The sequence below is a fragment of the Suricata suricatta genome, chromosome 15 (assembly GCF_006229205.1).
Source record: "Suricata suricatta isolate VVHF042 chromosome 15, meerkat_22Aug2017_6uvM2_HiC, whole genome shotgun sequence".
NCBI lineage: Eukaryota > Metazoa > Chordata > Mammalia > Carnivora > Herpestidae > Suricata > Suricata suricatta.
The window spans coordinates 62,144,829-62,159,309 of record NC_043714.1 but is presented as its reverse complement, the minus strand read 5'-3'; the positions used below and the strand labels follow the sequence as shown (position 1 = coordinate 62,159,309).

Sequence of the window (14,481 nt, the reverse complement as noted above, 5' to 3'; positions counted from 1 at the left end):
AAACAATAGCTAAAACGAAAAGCCACCACCTCAAAAGCAGCGACGTTAGGACAGAGATCCCAAACACTGGAGAAGATTACGAACTGTGACAAGATGGAGCCTTCCCCGGTGACTACTCGGGGAGACTGCGCCCACTGCTGGCGGCTTCCTGCAGGTGCGCCTGATCTCAGCAGCAGAGGGCAAAGGAGAAGGCGGGCGCCATCGGGAGCAGCGCACCCAGCAGTGTTCCAGTGTTCCAGAACCGACTGGGGCTGCCCCTGGTTTTGAATCCCTCTCATCTCAAAAGTCACACTTGCCCCTCAGCTGCATCTTCTCTGTCCTGACTTCCACAGCCTTTCATCCGGTAAGACACCAAGGTCTTTTTTAAAATTTTTTTCATCCTAACGAGTCACGACTCTTCCTTCCTTCCTACTCCCATCACTAGGGTCCAGGCCTCCAGGAGTCAAGCCCACACTGAGTTTGACCAACTTGGTAAGATGCATGCCTTTTACCTGGTCTCAAGGGCTTTAGCCAACGGTTCTAAACTCACAGATTCAGCTCAATGCATCATTAAGACTATTTGGGGCTAATTACCAAATGACTAACTTGAACGGGTGTGCAGAAAGGGAATATGACCCTTATCTTCAAAATATCTGAAGGGTTGCCATGTGGCAGAGGTAGTAGTAGATCTAATCTGCATTTGCTCCAAAAAACGGTTTCTAATAAGAGAATTTACAAAAAAACAAAAAACAAAAAACCCCCTCCTATTCAACTTTACAGAAGGAAGACCTAGGTTTTGAATAAAACACTGGCAGAAGTGGAATCAGGTAGTGAATTGGCCAGCTCTAACTTCCTGGCATGAGCTCGATACGCACTCTGCGCTCCTGCAGTGTCGCAGAGGATTCCCACAGCAGGTCCCGGTCCTCCAGATCTGAGGCCCCGCTGTGCCTTGTCTCCCGTCCGTCCTCTGAACCCCCCCTCCCCGGGCCCGTGGCGTAAGCACGAGGTATCTGTCCCAGCGCGGAGCGGTCCCCTGTGCCTACAGCCACGGCTCGCACTGGCTGGACAGACTCGCCGATGAAATTTCACAGCAAAAACCCAGCTTCCTAGCCTCTGTCCCAATTCCCCCAAATTAAGTCACTGGGGGTGAGGTCCTGTAATCTACCACACACACAAAAAGCTAACCGTGACAAATTTGAACACGTAAGGAATAAGAAGTCAAAGTTCCTTTCCTGTACTTTTTGTACTGAAACTTGTTCTTCACTTAATATATTTTAAAGCCCCAAAGGGGATTCATATTAGTTTAAATCAGTATTTATGTACTGAATTTGTATTATGAGCACCACAAAATTCAAAAGGAATAAAAGGTACACCCCACAACGCCTTCCTTCTCGTGAGCCCAGGCACCCGGTTTCTTACCTGGGAGGCAAGCCCTGCACTAGCGTTTCCAGGCCATGCTGCTGCGCATCCAAGTTGGCAAACAGGATGTGGCCCAGCTCCCGAGCCTGGCCCTGACGGTCCCCATCCGCCGTCTTCTGCCGTGGGCTCCCTGCTCCAGCTCGTCTAACCTCCGTCACCACCGCAGGCAACGTCCTCCCAGGGATAAATTACCTCCACACGTTCTGTCAGGTACGCGTGGAGTTCGTGGAGGCTTTGGTGAATCCACAAAACTCATAAATAAGGGAAAACTCCGTGTGCATATGTGTATGTGCACGTTTCTGGGAAGACTCCCAGAGGCCCGCAAACCGGAAATGGTTTTGCCACAGACAGTGGCGTTCCTCCGTGCTAGAGCTGCAACAACATGAAAGATCACCTAGTCTCTAACGTTCCCATTTTACAGATGGGAAAGTGAAGGCCAGTCAACATTTCTGAACAAATCCAACTGAAGAAATGCAAGTGGCTAAATAAACCAGCTTAGTGACTCGGGCCAAGTTCACGACGGGGAGTAAAGCTGGGTCTAGGACCCAGCACTGCCGCCCAGGAGGGGCTCTTGCACCGTGCCACCAGCCCGTCCTCCGAAGCGTGCTCCTGTGGTTCTAAGCCTGTTCCCTTTAAAAGGTGCAGTAACTTAAACCTGGTCAAAGGCCCCACATGGTAACAGCACTTACTAAGGTCTTTTTTTAAAATGACCATTTGAGATCTAATCCACATACCCTAAAATTCACCCGGTGAGGTGTACAATTCAGTGTTCTTCCTATATTCAGAGTTGTACAACCATCACCACTAACCTAGAACATTTTCATCACCCCCAAACCCCAACCCCTCACAGCCATTAGGGGTCACCCTCCTGACCCCCCTGAAACCACCAATCCACTTTCTGCCCCGCTGGATCTGCCTGTCCTAAACATTTCACGTGAATAACCTCATGGGATATGTGTGCTTTTAGGTCTGGCTCCTTAAACTTAGCCTAAGGTTTACAAGGTTCACCCACTTTTTATCGCTACGGAAGTTTCCATCCCATGGATGTACTATATTCCGCTGGTCCATTCCTGGTCTGACGGATTTCCAGGTGGTTTCTACTCTGTGGCTCTTATGAATAACGATGCTTTGCACATTCACATACAAGTGTTTGTGTGGACGTGTTTCCGAATCTCCCGGGCACATGCCTCCCAGTGGAGTCACTCTATGTCTAACCCTCCCAGAAGCTGCCAGACTGTTCCCGGAGTGGCCGCCCCCTGTCACATCCCCTCCAGCACTGTCCCAGTTCTCCGCCCCCCTACATGTGCTATTGTCGGATTAGTCATGCCGGTGGGTGTGAAACAGTATCTCACTGTGTTTTCGTATTAAAAAAACGTTTTCCTCATACGGTTTTGGTTTGTATTTCCCTGATGACTAATGAAGCTGAACATCTTTTCATGTGTGTATTGTGGCCATGTGTATCTTCTTTGGAGAACTGTACATTCAAATCTTTTGCCCATTTAAAACTCTGGACTAATACCGCTTTATAGGACATGACTAGTCAGCTATGATTTACGTTTATAGACCTGGGATTTTAGTGGTTGCAAGGGGCCATTCACATTGTCCAGAAGGTTCTGTTTTGTAGAAAATAATAAGTTCTTCCCCACTGCTAATAAAGATTTGGCACTAAGCCAACATTTGAAATAAACGAGCCATCACTGGCACACTCTTATCTGGCTCCTACTTCACGCTGCCTCTATTCTAGGCCCTGAGTGACAAACCAGTGCTGAGTGCCTCCAATCAAAATGCCATTTTCCTAATTACAGCTGATTATCTCCCAATGTTAAGATCAAATGACTCTGATTTCATTTATACACTCTAAGAAAATAACAAATCCTTACATGCCTGCCTTTTGAAAAATGGATGATTCTTAACCAAATTGTCTCTCACTGGTGAAATTTAGGAAAGTTAAAAATTTAGGTAGCATGGTAGGAAGAGCCCAAGAAGGCAGAGGGGCCAATCTTCAGGGGGCCTACTGATTCCTGATGAGGAATGCGGAAGAAGCTGTTCGCAGGTTCTTCCTTTTTTCTACTCCTAAACCCATAGGTTCTCTAAAATCCCGCATGAAGTGTTTCTTCCTAGAGGAGGAGGGAGTGTGAGAGGGTTAGGGACAGGGAGCAGCTCTGCTGGTTGCTGGTCTTACGTAAGCCGGTTGTAAATATTTACTTTGTGCAAAGAGTGACACTCTTCTCCCTCCTTCCTCATGGGTTGGGGCGCTATGTGGGACCTAAATCTAAAGTCTGAGAGATGGGCCGCCTGGGGGGCTCAGTTGAGCATTCAACTCTTGACTTCGGCCCAGGTCCTGATCTCACGGTTGTGGGATGGAGTCCCGTGTCGGGCTCTGTGCTGACAGCACACGGCCTGCTTGACACTCTCTCTCCCACTCTCTCTCTGCCCATCCCTGCCATGCTTATTCACTCTCTCAAAATAAATACATATGAAAAAAAATCTTTTAAAAAAAGTACAAGGGCTAATGAGGAGTTTCAAGAGTAGGCATAAGTAAATGACGATGCACCTGACCTACGTTTCTGCTTTTGTGAATTTGTTTCTGAATTTGTGAATTCTAAAAGTTACACACATAATGACATTATTCATAAAAGCCAGGAAGTGGACACAACCTGAATGGATAAACGAAATGTGGAATACCGACACAAAGCAATACAGGCCATAAAAAGGAATGAAATCCTGATGCATGCTGCAACACATTACGTGAAGTGAAAGAAGTCCGACACAAAGACCACAGATCCTTGGATTCCATTTAGATGAAGCTTCCTGAGTGGACAGATCTATGCAGGACCAGGAAGTTGATCAGTGGGAGCCTGGGGCTGGGGGGCAGTGAATGCAAATGGGTACAGGGCTTATTTGGGGGCACTAAAAATATATATATTTTTTAATGTTGAGAGAGAGAGAGAGAGAGTGAGTGACAACATGCACACAGTGGGGGAGGGGCAGAGAGGGAAACAGAATCCGAAGCAGGCGGCTCCACCGACTGAGCCCCCAGGTGCCCCTACTTTAGAATTCTAAGTACAGTAATTGAGATTTTCAGTTACAACAAGCCTAATGTTTGGTTGTAAGAAGTTTCCTTGTGCTACCTCACTGCACTGTTGTTCTGAGGACCAGCTACTGGCAAAGCACCAATTTTTACCAAAATAAACTAGAAATAGCACTTTGGGAACAAATCATATTCTGATAGATTAAGGGGATGCCAAGGACCATGGAACCACGGAATAAAACAGAAAATTCTACAGGACGGTCCAGAGAGTTTTCTTGGCCAGAGCTGTTTGTTTTGTTTTGTTTTAAATTCTTTTATGTTTATTATTGAGACAGAAACAGAGCATGAGCAGGGGAGGGGCAGAGAGAGGGAGACACAGAATTGGAAGCAGGCTCCAGGCTCTGAGCTAGCTGTCAGCACAGAGCCCGACGCGGGGCTCAAACCCACGAACCATGAGATCATGACCTGAGCCGAAGCCGGAAGCTTAACTGATTGAGCCACCGAGGCGCCCCTTTGATTTGTGTTTTAACAAGCCCCAAGCAACCCCAAAAATGATGACTGGTGATCACCTTTTGGGCAACCATCTGAACAAAGCGCTACGACATAGCTGGGGACTTGTTCGTGACCGCAGACAGACCGCCTGTGAGGAACGGGTGCAGTTTCATTAAGAGAAAGGCACTCGGCGCCACTCACCTGTCCTGTGTGGGTGTTCAGCATGTTCTAAAGCATCATGTAGCTCTTTCTCCAGAAACCACTTTCGAGATGCATCCGAGAGAGCTGAAGCTTTCTTTTCTGACTTCAAGTGAAAGTCTTTTTCTTTAGCTTCCTCCCACTATGTGCAAATAAATGAAAGAAAATAATCACTTAAAAGTTGGGGCGATGTCGGTTCCCACAGTGGAATAACCCCCTTCTGTTTCCTCTCCTCCACTTCCTTAGGAATTCCCATGGTGCGCAGGATCTGTCTGGTTCTAGGGTGAGCTGGGTGCCAGTCCTGGCCCAAGGCTGAAGACCCTTGAAGGTGCAGGCGCGTGTGACATGCCACAGAGCACACACACAGGTGCCCACTGTCTTTGAGATAACAAGTCATTCCAACACATTTCAAGGGTCAAAGCTTGAGGGATGTAGTTTTTAAAATTAATGACAATTTTCTTATTTAATTTGCACGCTATCCCTTAATAATAAGATCTACAAAGTTCAGAGAATGAATTCTTTGCCCAGCTCTGCCATGGAAGTCAAGGAATTTCTACTCCCCCCCAACTGGCTTTTTCCTAAAGAGAGAAAACACTGATCTTAAAATTAGCTCAAGGATAACTAAAAATAATACATTTAAGATATTGTACAACTCCTAAAGTTTATCAATGTTCTATGCTACAGTTCTTATATGCAAACACACATATAATTTAAAATTTAAATCCAAGTTAGTTAACATATAGTATAATTTTTGTTACAGAAACGCTAAGGCATTAAATATGCATGAAGAGACACAACTTTAGAGACTCATCAGGGCCAGGAAGAACACAGAAATCCCAGCCTTTCCTGTGACCGATAAGCAGACTGAGTCTTCGGGATGTCCCCAGGCCACACAGTAGTCCAGCGAGCTTTAGAGGCTAGACCACCAGATACAAAGGACCTCTGTGTGAAATGGAAAGCGCTGACAGTGATTCTGAGCCCACCCTCAAATAATACCGTTTTAACCCAAGCACAGCAGCACCTAATAGTGCACAGTCTAGGGCCAAGGTCAGCAATCCTCGAAGACCTGGTCCCCCACCGTAACTTTCCCGAGGAGAACAGCCTCGGCAGACATCACTCCTGCCCCTCCCTGTCCTTGACTGAAAGTGGCCTCAGGGCCACATGAGATGGAGTAGCAGGAGAAAGAACAGGGATGGTGACTTGAAGGAAGTACATTATGCGAAGCTTTCAGAAAAGACAACACGACACAGCAGCAGCAGGAGGAGTGAGCTCCAGCCCTCCAGTGCCTGGCCTCTCGCAGCTCTGCAGGGTCCTCGGGCGGTGCACGGCGCCCGTGGCGGTCTCTGCAGAGCTGGGGCGCCGCCGCGGTGGGGCCGGCCCACGGGCCCGTCTGCGTGACACATACTCTTAGCTGCCGCCTCGAAACCCATTCTCTGATTCTTCTTTAGGAACAGAATTCTAATTTTATTTGGGATGATAATGCTCCCTGCTAAAAATATGACATTTCCCAACATCCTCTGCAGACAAATGTGGCTAGAATGTGACGTGGGACTTCTGGAAAGGAGTTACAGGGTTGTCTCAGCTGGGGGTTGGCCCTTTTCGACTTCTGCCCTCTCTTCCGCCTGCGGCCTGGAACGCATCTGTGACGGCTGGGAAACCGGAGGCCATCTCGGCGGGAAGCTGTCCTCGAGAAGGGAAGCCATGTCCCAGGAAGTGGTGCAGGAGACTGAAGGAGGCCCTTTCCCTACTGACCTTGGGGTCAGGAAGGCGGCTCCGGATTCCTGCCCCCAGACTTCCTTCACATGACAGAGACACACTTCCATCTTGCTCATTGTCACTATTATTTCGGGTTTTGTTAGTAGTAGCTACATAGAATTCCTAACTGTTTAAAGTCATCTATATTGTAAGAATCGAAAGCTAGGCAGATTAAAGTAGTAATGTTATCCAATCAGCCAGAACGAATCCACTCCAGGAAGCTGAGGACTTGAGAGGCACTAATGTCAATGAGGAAGATGCCTAGTCAGTTTTAGGTATCATATCAGATTTCTTCTCTGCATGTACCTAATAAAATTAGGTTAGCTTTTCCAACAAAAATGATCTGGTTTGATGCTTCTGTTGATTATATTTCAAAATTTAAATGATAAATAGCAAAAAATCTGTAACCTCATTCTTACCTTTTTAGCCCCCTCCCCCACCATCGCGTTCAATACTTCTGTTTCTTTCCTTCTGTTTTCCTGAAGGAGCTCGGCCACTTCCTGGTAACATTCGTGCCGCTGCAGGTCATCACATCTTTGTTTATGTAAAGCTTGAATTCGCCAGTCAGCATTTAGACATGCTTGTTCAGCTTCTGCCAAATTTTCTTCAATTAACTAAGAAACATTTGTAAATTTCAGAAACAAGGTCAGCTTATATATAAAATATGGTATATCCGTTCGATGTAAACAAGCGTCTAGGGCGGCTGTTTGTAACCAAACGGTGTTTGCAACAAACCGGGGTCCAGGACCCGGCACAGACCCATTCCATCAGTCTCAGAAGCGGCTAGGTATCGGAACTTCGACAAAAGTGATTCTAATGCACAGTTAAGATTGAGAATTTCTAGGCTCAGGAATGGATGGGATTAACAATTTCCACGTTTCAACCTGTGAAAAGGAGTCAGAAGAGCCCATTCTTACAGACTGAACAAAAGCCTATAAGGAAAAATAAATGGTGGGCTATTCTGATGGGATCAGCCAAGGATGGTTGTTGAACAGAAGACAGAGAAATCTTATACTATTGCCGGCTTTTGGACCAGGGCCAGGCCTGGCCATGGACTACTTAGCATTTTGCGGACTGGATAATACAGAAAGTTCTTTCTTGAAGTTCTCAAATTCTATTTCAATTCACTTAAGCCAGCATTTCTGAAAGGGTACTTCACAGAAATGCTACAAAATAAGTTTGGGAAATTTTCTTAAAGCTTCACAATATACCATATCCTCAAATTTGGCATGAAAAACCCTACTTTCTTTTTTTTAAAGTTTATTTATTTATTCTAAGAGAGAGAGACAGAGCAAGGGAGAAGTAGACAAAGAGAGAAAAAATCCCAAGCTGGCTCAGCCCTGTCAGCACAGACGGAGCCTGACCTGGGACTTGATCCCATGAACCGTGGGAGCCTGACCTGGGACTTGATCCCATGAACCGTGAGACTGTGACCTGAGCCAGAATCAAGGGTCAGACGCTAAACTGACTGAGCCACCCAGGTGGCCTGAAAAATCCCAACTTTAAGCAGCACTTCTAATTCTTATTTGCCACCCCCTATTTTACTGAATGATAGTTACTAATATTCTACATAATATACTTTGGAAACCTTGACGTATATACCAGGCAAAGACCTGATGCTTTGCAACTAATCTGCTCAGGGATAATTTCTGAGATGTAGCACCGTAGGTTAGTATTGATAAAGATACTATTTCCCTTGTACCTTCTTCTAGGTCTGAAAATTCTCAAAGAATATAAAAGATACTTGTATATGTCTGGCAGTGAAGTAGCCTATAAATAAAATAATGTGAGATTCTAAGAGCTATGATAACTGAAGCAGAGAAATGAATTAACTCCTTCGCAGAGTTCAATTTTGAATTTCTCCCTTTGGAAGGATGACAGATGTGGGAGGCAGGGCAGGGAAAAATAAACACAGAAAAGGATGCCAGATGGAAACTTCCCCCTCTCTACATACACTAAGTTCACCATATTTTTACCTTCTGAGTTTTTTCGTTCTGAGTCTGACCTGCTTCTATCAGTTTGTGGAACATGTGTTCTTCAAGATCCACTTTTCGTCTGTAGGCATCTGCATCTTCTCTCATCTCTCTTGCGACAGCTTCATGATTTCTAATGAGATTCTGTTAAAAGAAAAAAGAACATTTGTTAAAAAAGAAAAGAGAGAGAGCAATCACAAATCTACATAATAAATGCTAGAACACAAAATGACCTTTTCCCGCCCAGAATACTAGCATACAAATAAAAACTGTAGTCATCTAATTTTCAAAGTAAAAAGCAAACAGCAGTGACATCAGTGAAAATATGAGTACAGGGTCCTCTGAAAATACTTTTGTCCAAAAAAGCCCTCAGAACACCTGGGAACCCACCTCTTCCAGAACTCTGGAAATTAACTAAAGGCTTGCAGCAATTTGAGGAGCATTTACTCATAAAAATGGCTGAACCTCGGGTAAGAACAGAAAGCATGGGGGCATTTTTAACTCGCGTTATCCTAGTCCCACCCGACCCCTAAGCTCCGCATTAGCCTTGAAAACTGGTGACCTGGCAGCCAAAGAAGGGGGCAAAATGGAGGTGGGACCCCTTCAAACTCCCACCCTCCACCAACAGTCCCCATCTGACCAGTGTGGCGGCTCTGGAAAAACCTCCTCCCAAAGCTGTGTGTCGTGACTCAGAACTCACTACTTTGAACCACCTTTTCCCTGGGAACATTTGCTGAAAAACATTAGAGGAAATTGGTAAATATCTTGGCTGCTGGAGACAGCCTATCGCAGTGCAAACCACAAGTTAATCAAAAAGTTCTACAGGAAAAGTTGAAGAATTAGATGTCTGCGGGGCACTTTGAAAAGCTGAGAGATTCCTGGAGACCTAAAGTCCATGTGCATGTGGAAGGCTATGCACATGCCCAGGGCGATGTGAAGGCCCAGACCTGAGCGAGTGCTAGGCGCGTGAGTCTGCTGAACATGAGTGCTGCACAGTCAGGAAGGGAACTCAGAGTTGTAAGCTGCGTAGTAAGTGCTGAAGCCACGCCCCAACAGAAGGCACACAGAGCGCCTTGGCAAACACCTAGACGCTTTACTGGTTCCAGGCAACTGAAGGAAAATCTCTGTCCAGTCACTAAAACTCAGTGAAGACTTTAATTTTGTTCTGTAAATTCAACTTTACTGAATCAACTCAGTGAAGTCACTACGAAACAAGAAATGCTAAGGGGAGAGGAGAATCTGATTTTCAGAACTATCATTATCACATGATTTAAAATATCTAATTTTTGATGTCTTCAGATTCTATATCTCCCTCTCTCTCTGACCCTCCCCTGCTCATGCTGTCTCTCTCTCTCTTTCAAAAATAAATAAAACTTTAAAGAAAAAATTTTTTTTAATGACAGGAGATATTAAACACCAGAAGTATGGCTGCATGTTCTTTGAATATACATTAGCCACACGTTCTCCAAAGAAGATATAAAAATGGCCAATATACACATGAAAAGATGCCCAGCATCAGCAGTCCTTAGAAAAATGAAAATCAATCTCGTGGGATACCACTTCACATGCACTGGTGAGGGTACAATCAGACGGACAGACACAACCGTTCACAAGAATGTAGAGAAATGAGAACTCTATACTCCTGGGTGCGGGTCTACGAGAACTGAAAATATATGTTCGAACAAAACGCTGTATGTAAAATTTCATAGCAGCGCTACTCATCACAGCCCACAAATGGAAACAACCCAAATATCCACCAACTTAGGATAAATGGATAAACAAAAGGAAGTCTATCCATACAATGGAATATCATTCAGCCGTAAAAAGGAATGAAGAACTCACGCCACAGCATGAATAAGCCTTGAAAACATGCTGTGTGAAAGAAACCAGTCACAAAAGACTATACATGTAGGATTTCATTTATATGAAATGTCAGCATGAGCAAATCCACAGACACAGAAAGTAAATGAGTGCTTTCCAGGGTCGGGAATGGGGAGTGAGTGCTCACGAGTACTGTGTTGCAGGAAGGAGGGCACAGGGTATTCATGAAGATTTAAGTTAAAAAAATGCAGAATAGCAACTGTATGTACCAAATAATCTCACTTATCCTTATTGATGATATTAGCAGTTATTTCCTAACTCAGGGATTTATTCCTGCTGTTCTAATTATCTACTGGCAACATAATTATCTTCACAATTAAAAATGTTTTCCAATTATATGCAGAGAAGATATATGTATGAAGAAGTTTATTGCCAAAAATTGTAAACCACTTAAACATCCAACAGGAAAAAAAGTTTAAATAAGTTCTGGTTCATCACTATTTGTGACAAATGACAACTACTAAGATATGTAATCACTTAGAAAAAGGATTTTAGTAAGTAAAAAAGAAAAGCAGAATACAGAATCTTAGATACTCCTAAGAGGCAAAACAGCGTATGTATATCGATTAGGGATTAGGAGGAAAACCACGGGAATCCACAAACAGTGACGAGGAGGGACGACAGGTGGCGGTCTAAAGCAGCAGGTGGGGGAGGAAGCTGTCAATTCTTTTTGTAAAGCGTCAGAACGTTTTAGGACAAGAGGGGATGATGGGAAACGAATGTCTATCCAGCGTGTGCCAACAGCAGACACTGAGCGGTAAAGGGCCGCTCAGAAGTCCGAGTTATCAAATCCTGAATGTCCCAAAGCAAAGATTAACCCTTGACCAGCTCTCAGCCCTGGAACACAGTGCCTGGTAAGAGTGTCTCCGTGCACCTGGGGTCTCGGGCTCCCCCAGACGGTTTATGGTGATAATGTGACGCGTGGCAGGAGCCCCGGGCCCCACCAGCCTGACCTCTGCAGAGTAAGTATCCAGGTTCAGCCACGTGACTGAGTCCCAGTAAAACCTTGGATATCGAGGCTCCAGTGAGCTTGTCTGTTGGTGACATTAAGCGCTACCTGCACGACTCCACTGGGAGAGGACGACTGGAAGCATGTGCCTCGTCTCTCCTGGACTCTACACTGTGTGCCTTTTACTTTTGCTGAGGGTTTTGTTTTGTTTTGTTTTCTTATGTTTTTAAGTAAAATCGACACCAATGTGGGGCTCAAATTCATGACCCTGAGATCAGGAGTTGCATGCTTCATCAGCTGAGCCAGCGAGGCACCTCCTACCTTTGCTGAGTTTCATCTGCATCCTTCCACTGTAATAAACCATAATCATGAGTGAAACAGCTTTTCCGAGTTCTGTAAGGCCTTCTAGCAAATCACTGAACTTGAGGGTAGTCTTGGGGACTCCTATCACTGACATCTAGATATCAACTCATTTCATGGTCGCAGCAACGTTGACAAGGGTGGGCCTCTGCCAAGGAGACAGTGTGTACGCATGAGAGAGACCAAGACACAGGCAGAAGACGGAGTTCATGGAACAAGGCCTAGGGGATGAAGCGGGTGGAATCTGGATCAGAGGTCAGCAGTCGCTTGTTTGTGCCTTTATTCTTTTGTTAAAAGAATTTTTATTCAAATTAGAGATATATGGAATATTGAGCATATATTTCCAGCAGAGGGCAACCCAATATTATCTGTTTTCTAGGGTGTAATTGGTTTAGAAATAGACACAGCTAATCAACCTAATGCAAGAGCTAAGTTTGGCAGATAAAGAAAGTACTAATCACTAAAGTCGATGAAAAGGGCAGTAGCCGCGAGTCTGAATCTAACGACCAGATAAAATTCATGACTTTATACATTAGTTTTGTTGAGTAGGTTCAGTCTTCTCTATCACTTTGCTTAATAAATACTTCCCTCAAAAGAGGGCAAAAATGATACGGACACACTGATGCATGGAAAGAACTCAGCGTCAAGTCTCAGGCATTCCTGCCAAAAGTGTGCAAGCTGAACCTTCCACGAGGGAGCGACACACAAATGCTGCCTGAGGGACATTCTACTAAATACCTGGTCAAATGCTTCAAAAATATAATTGCTATAAAATACAAAGAAGTAAAGAACTCAGGAATGGCGCTCACTTAGAGGAGACTAAAGAGACGGGACAACTGAAAAAAATGGATTATCTTAGATTCTCTTTTGCTCCAAAGTACAGTTTTTAAATGGTTATTTATTTTTGAGAGAGAGAGAGAGAGGAAGACAGAGACAGAGACAGAGCACGAGTGGGGGAGGGCCAGAGATAGGGAGACACAGAATCTGAAGCAGGCTCCAGGCTCTGAGCTGTCTGCACACAGCCTGACATGGGGCTCGAACTCATGACCCACGATCATGACCTGAGCTGAAGTCGGATGCTCAACTGACTGAGCCACCCAGGCGCCCCTGCTCTAAAGGACATTTTTAGGACAACTGATAAGATCTGAATAAGGCTTATACAACAGATAATGATATGTTCATTTCCTGATTTTGACAAGTGTTCTGTGATCACGCAATAAGGATTCCTTGGTTTTAGGAAATGTACACTGAAGTATTTGAAGGTAAAAGGGTATCATGTTTGCAACATTCTCTTAAAAAGTTTAGAAAAAAAAAAGTATCTATGTGTGTATCTGTGTACAGATAGAAAGAGAAGGATAATGCCAATTTAGCAGAATGTTAATATTTGAGACATCTGAGAGAAACAGACTTGGAAACTCTTAGTATGTTACTTGCAAATTTTCTGTTAATCTGGAAATCATGCCCCCCAGGTGCCACCGCCCATCTCCCCCAAAGGAAAGATAGTAAAAAGTAAATTAAGGTTTGGTTCAAATGAACTCAAAATCATGGGAGACTCAGCCGAAGTGCGAACCCCCGGCTCAGTTCGAGGAGTGCAGCGTGGCGTGTACACGTGTCATAGACACGAACGGATGCCATGTGTTTTAAATCTTATTTAGTGTAACAGTCATGTTAGCTGCTACAGATTTGCAGTGTTCGCTAATTTCAAACTCAAAGTCTCACTTTAAGAGGACTGAGGGAAGTGACAACTTATGGTTTCAACATTAAATACATGAGTGACAAAATGCTTATCCCAAATAATAAATATTCATACTAACAAAAGTTCCTTTTTCCTGTGTCGTGGAAACGCAATTGTATATTCTAAGTAGATACTTGACAATTTGATTCCCAAAGATTCAGATTTAAAATTCTGTACAGCTCTTGTCTGATTTACTCTGTTAAACCGTTGGGACACATCGGGCGATTCTGTAGTCAGTACTACACAGATAGAGGGAAACTCAGTGTGTTGACAGAAAATCCTGAGGCCAAATCTGGGGCTTACAGTTGGTGCTTCAGACACTAAACTAAGTTGCTAAGAGACAGGTGAATTAAAGAATTACAATAAACTGTACATTCAGACATTCTGGCTATCTTATAATCCTGGATGACACTATTCTGATTAAAAAAAAAGAAACATTAAAACATCATGAATAAATACAATCTAAAGAGAGTTTGTATAAACCCTGCGGCTCTTGTGGTGAAAACAGATGATTTATACCTTCTCGTAAAGTCTACTCTGTGATTCCAGTTCCAGATGTCTCATTTCTAGGTCTTTTGCCGCAGTAGCAATTTCTCGATCTCTCATATGTACCTATGGCCAAGCAACAAACTGTGAACACCGGGAGGAATTTACAAAATTATTTCTGTTTCACGGATTTGGTAATCTTGAAATCCACACAACCCCCTAA

General features: G+C 44.3%; 1 protein-coding gene across 5 annotated transcripts in view; it reads right to left on the bottom strand.

The window, feature by feature from the left end:
• Nucleotides 1-14,481, bottom strand: part of TBC1D31 (TBC1 domain family member 31) — a 73,408-nt gene that overhangs the window by 4,408 nt on the left and 54,519 nt on the right. For 2 of the 5 annotated variants that reach the window (XM_029923780.1, XM_029923781.1), the window contains exons 17-20: nucleotides 14,292-14,384; nucleotides 8,851-8,991; nucleotides 7,294-7,488; nucleotides 5,123-5,261 (exon numbers count right to left, since the gene is read on the bottom strand). In XM_029923780.1, coding sequence (XP_029779640.1) covers nucleotides 5,123-5,261; nucleotides 7,294-7,488; nucleotides 8,851-8,991; nucleotides 14,292-14,384 — 568 coding nt within the window. Of the gene's footprint in view, nucleotides 1-1,398; nucleotides 1,771-5,122; nucleotides 5,262-7,293; nucleotides 7,489-8,850; nucleotides 8,992-14,291; nucleotides 14,385-14,481 lie in introns of all 5 variants that reach the window. The other 3 variants (XM_029923782.1, XM_029923783.1, XR_003903303.1) reach the window with 2 other exon arrangements.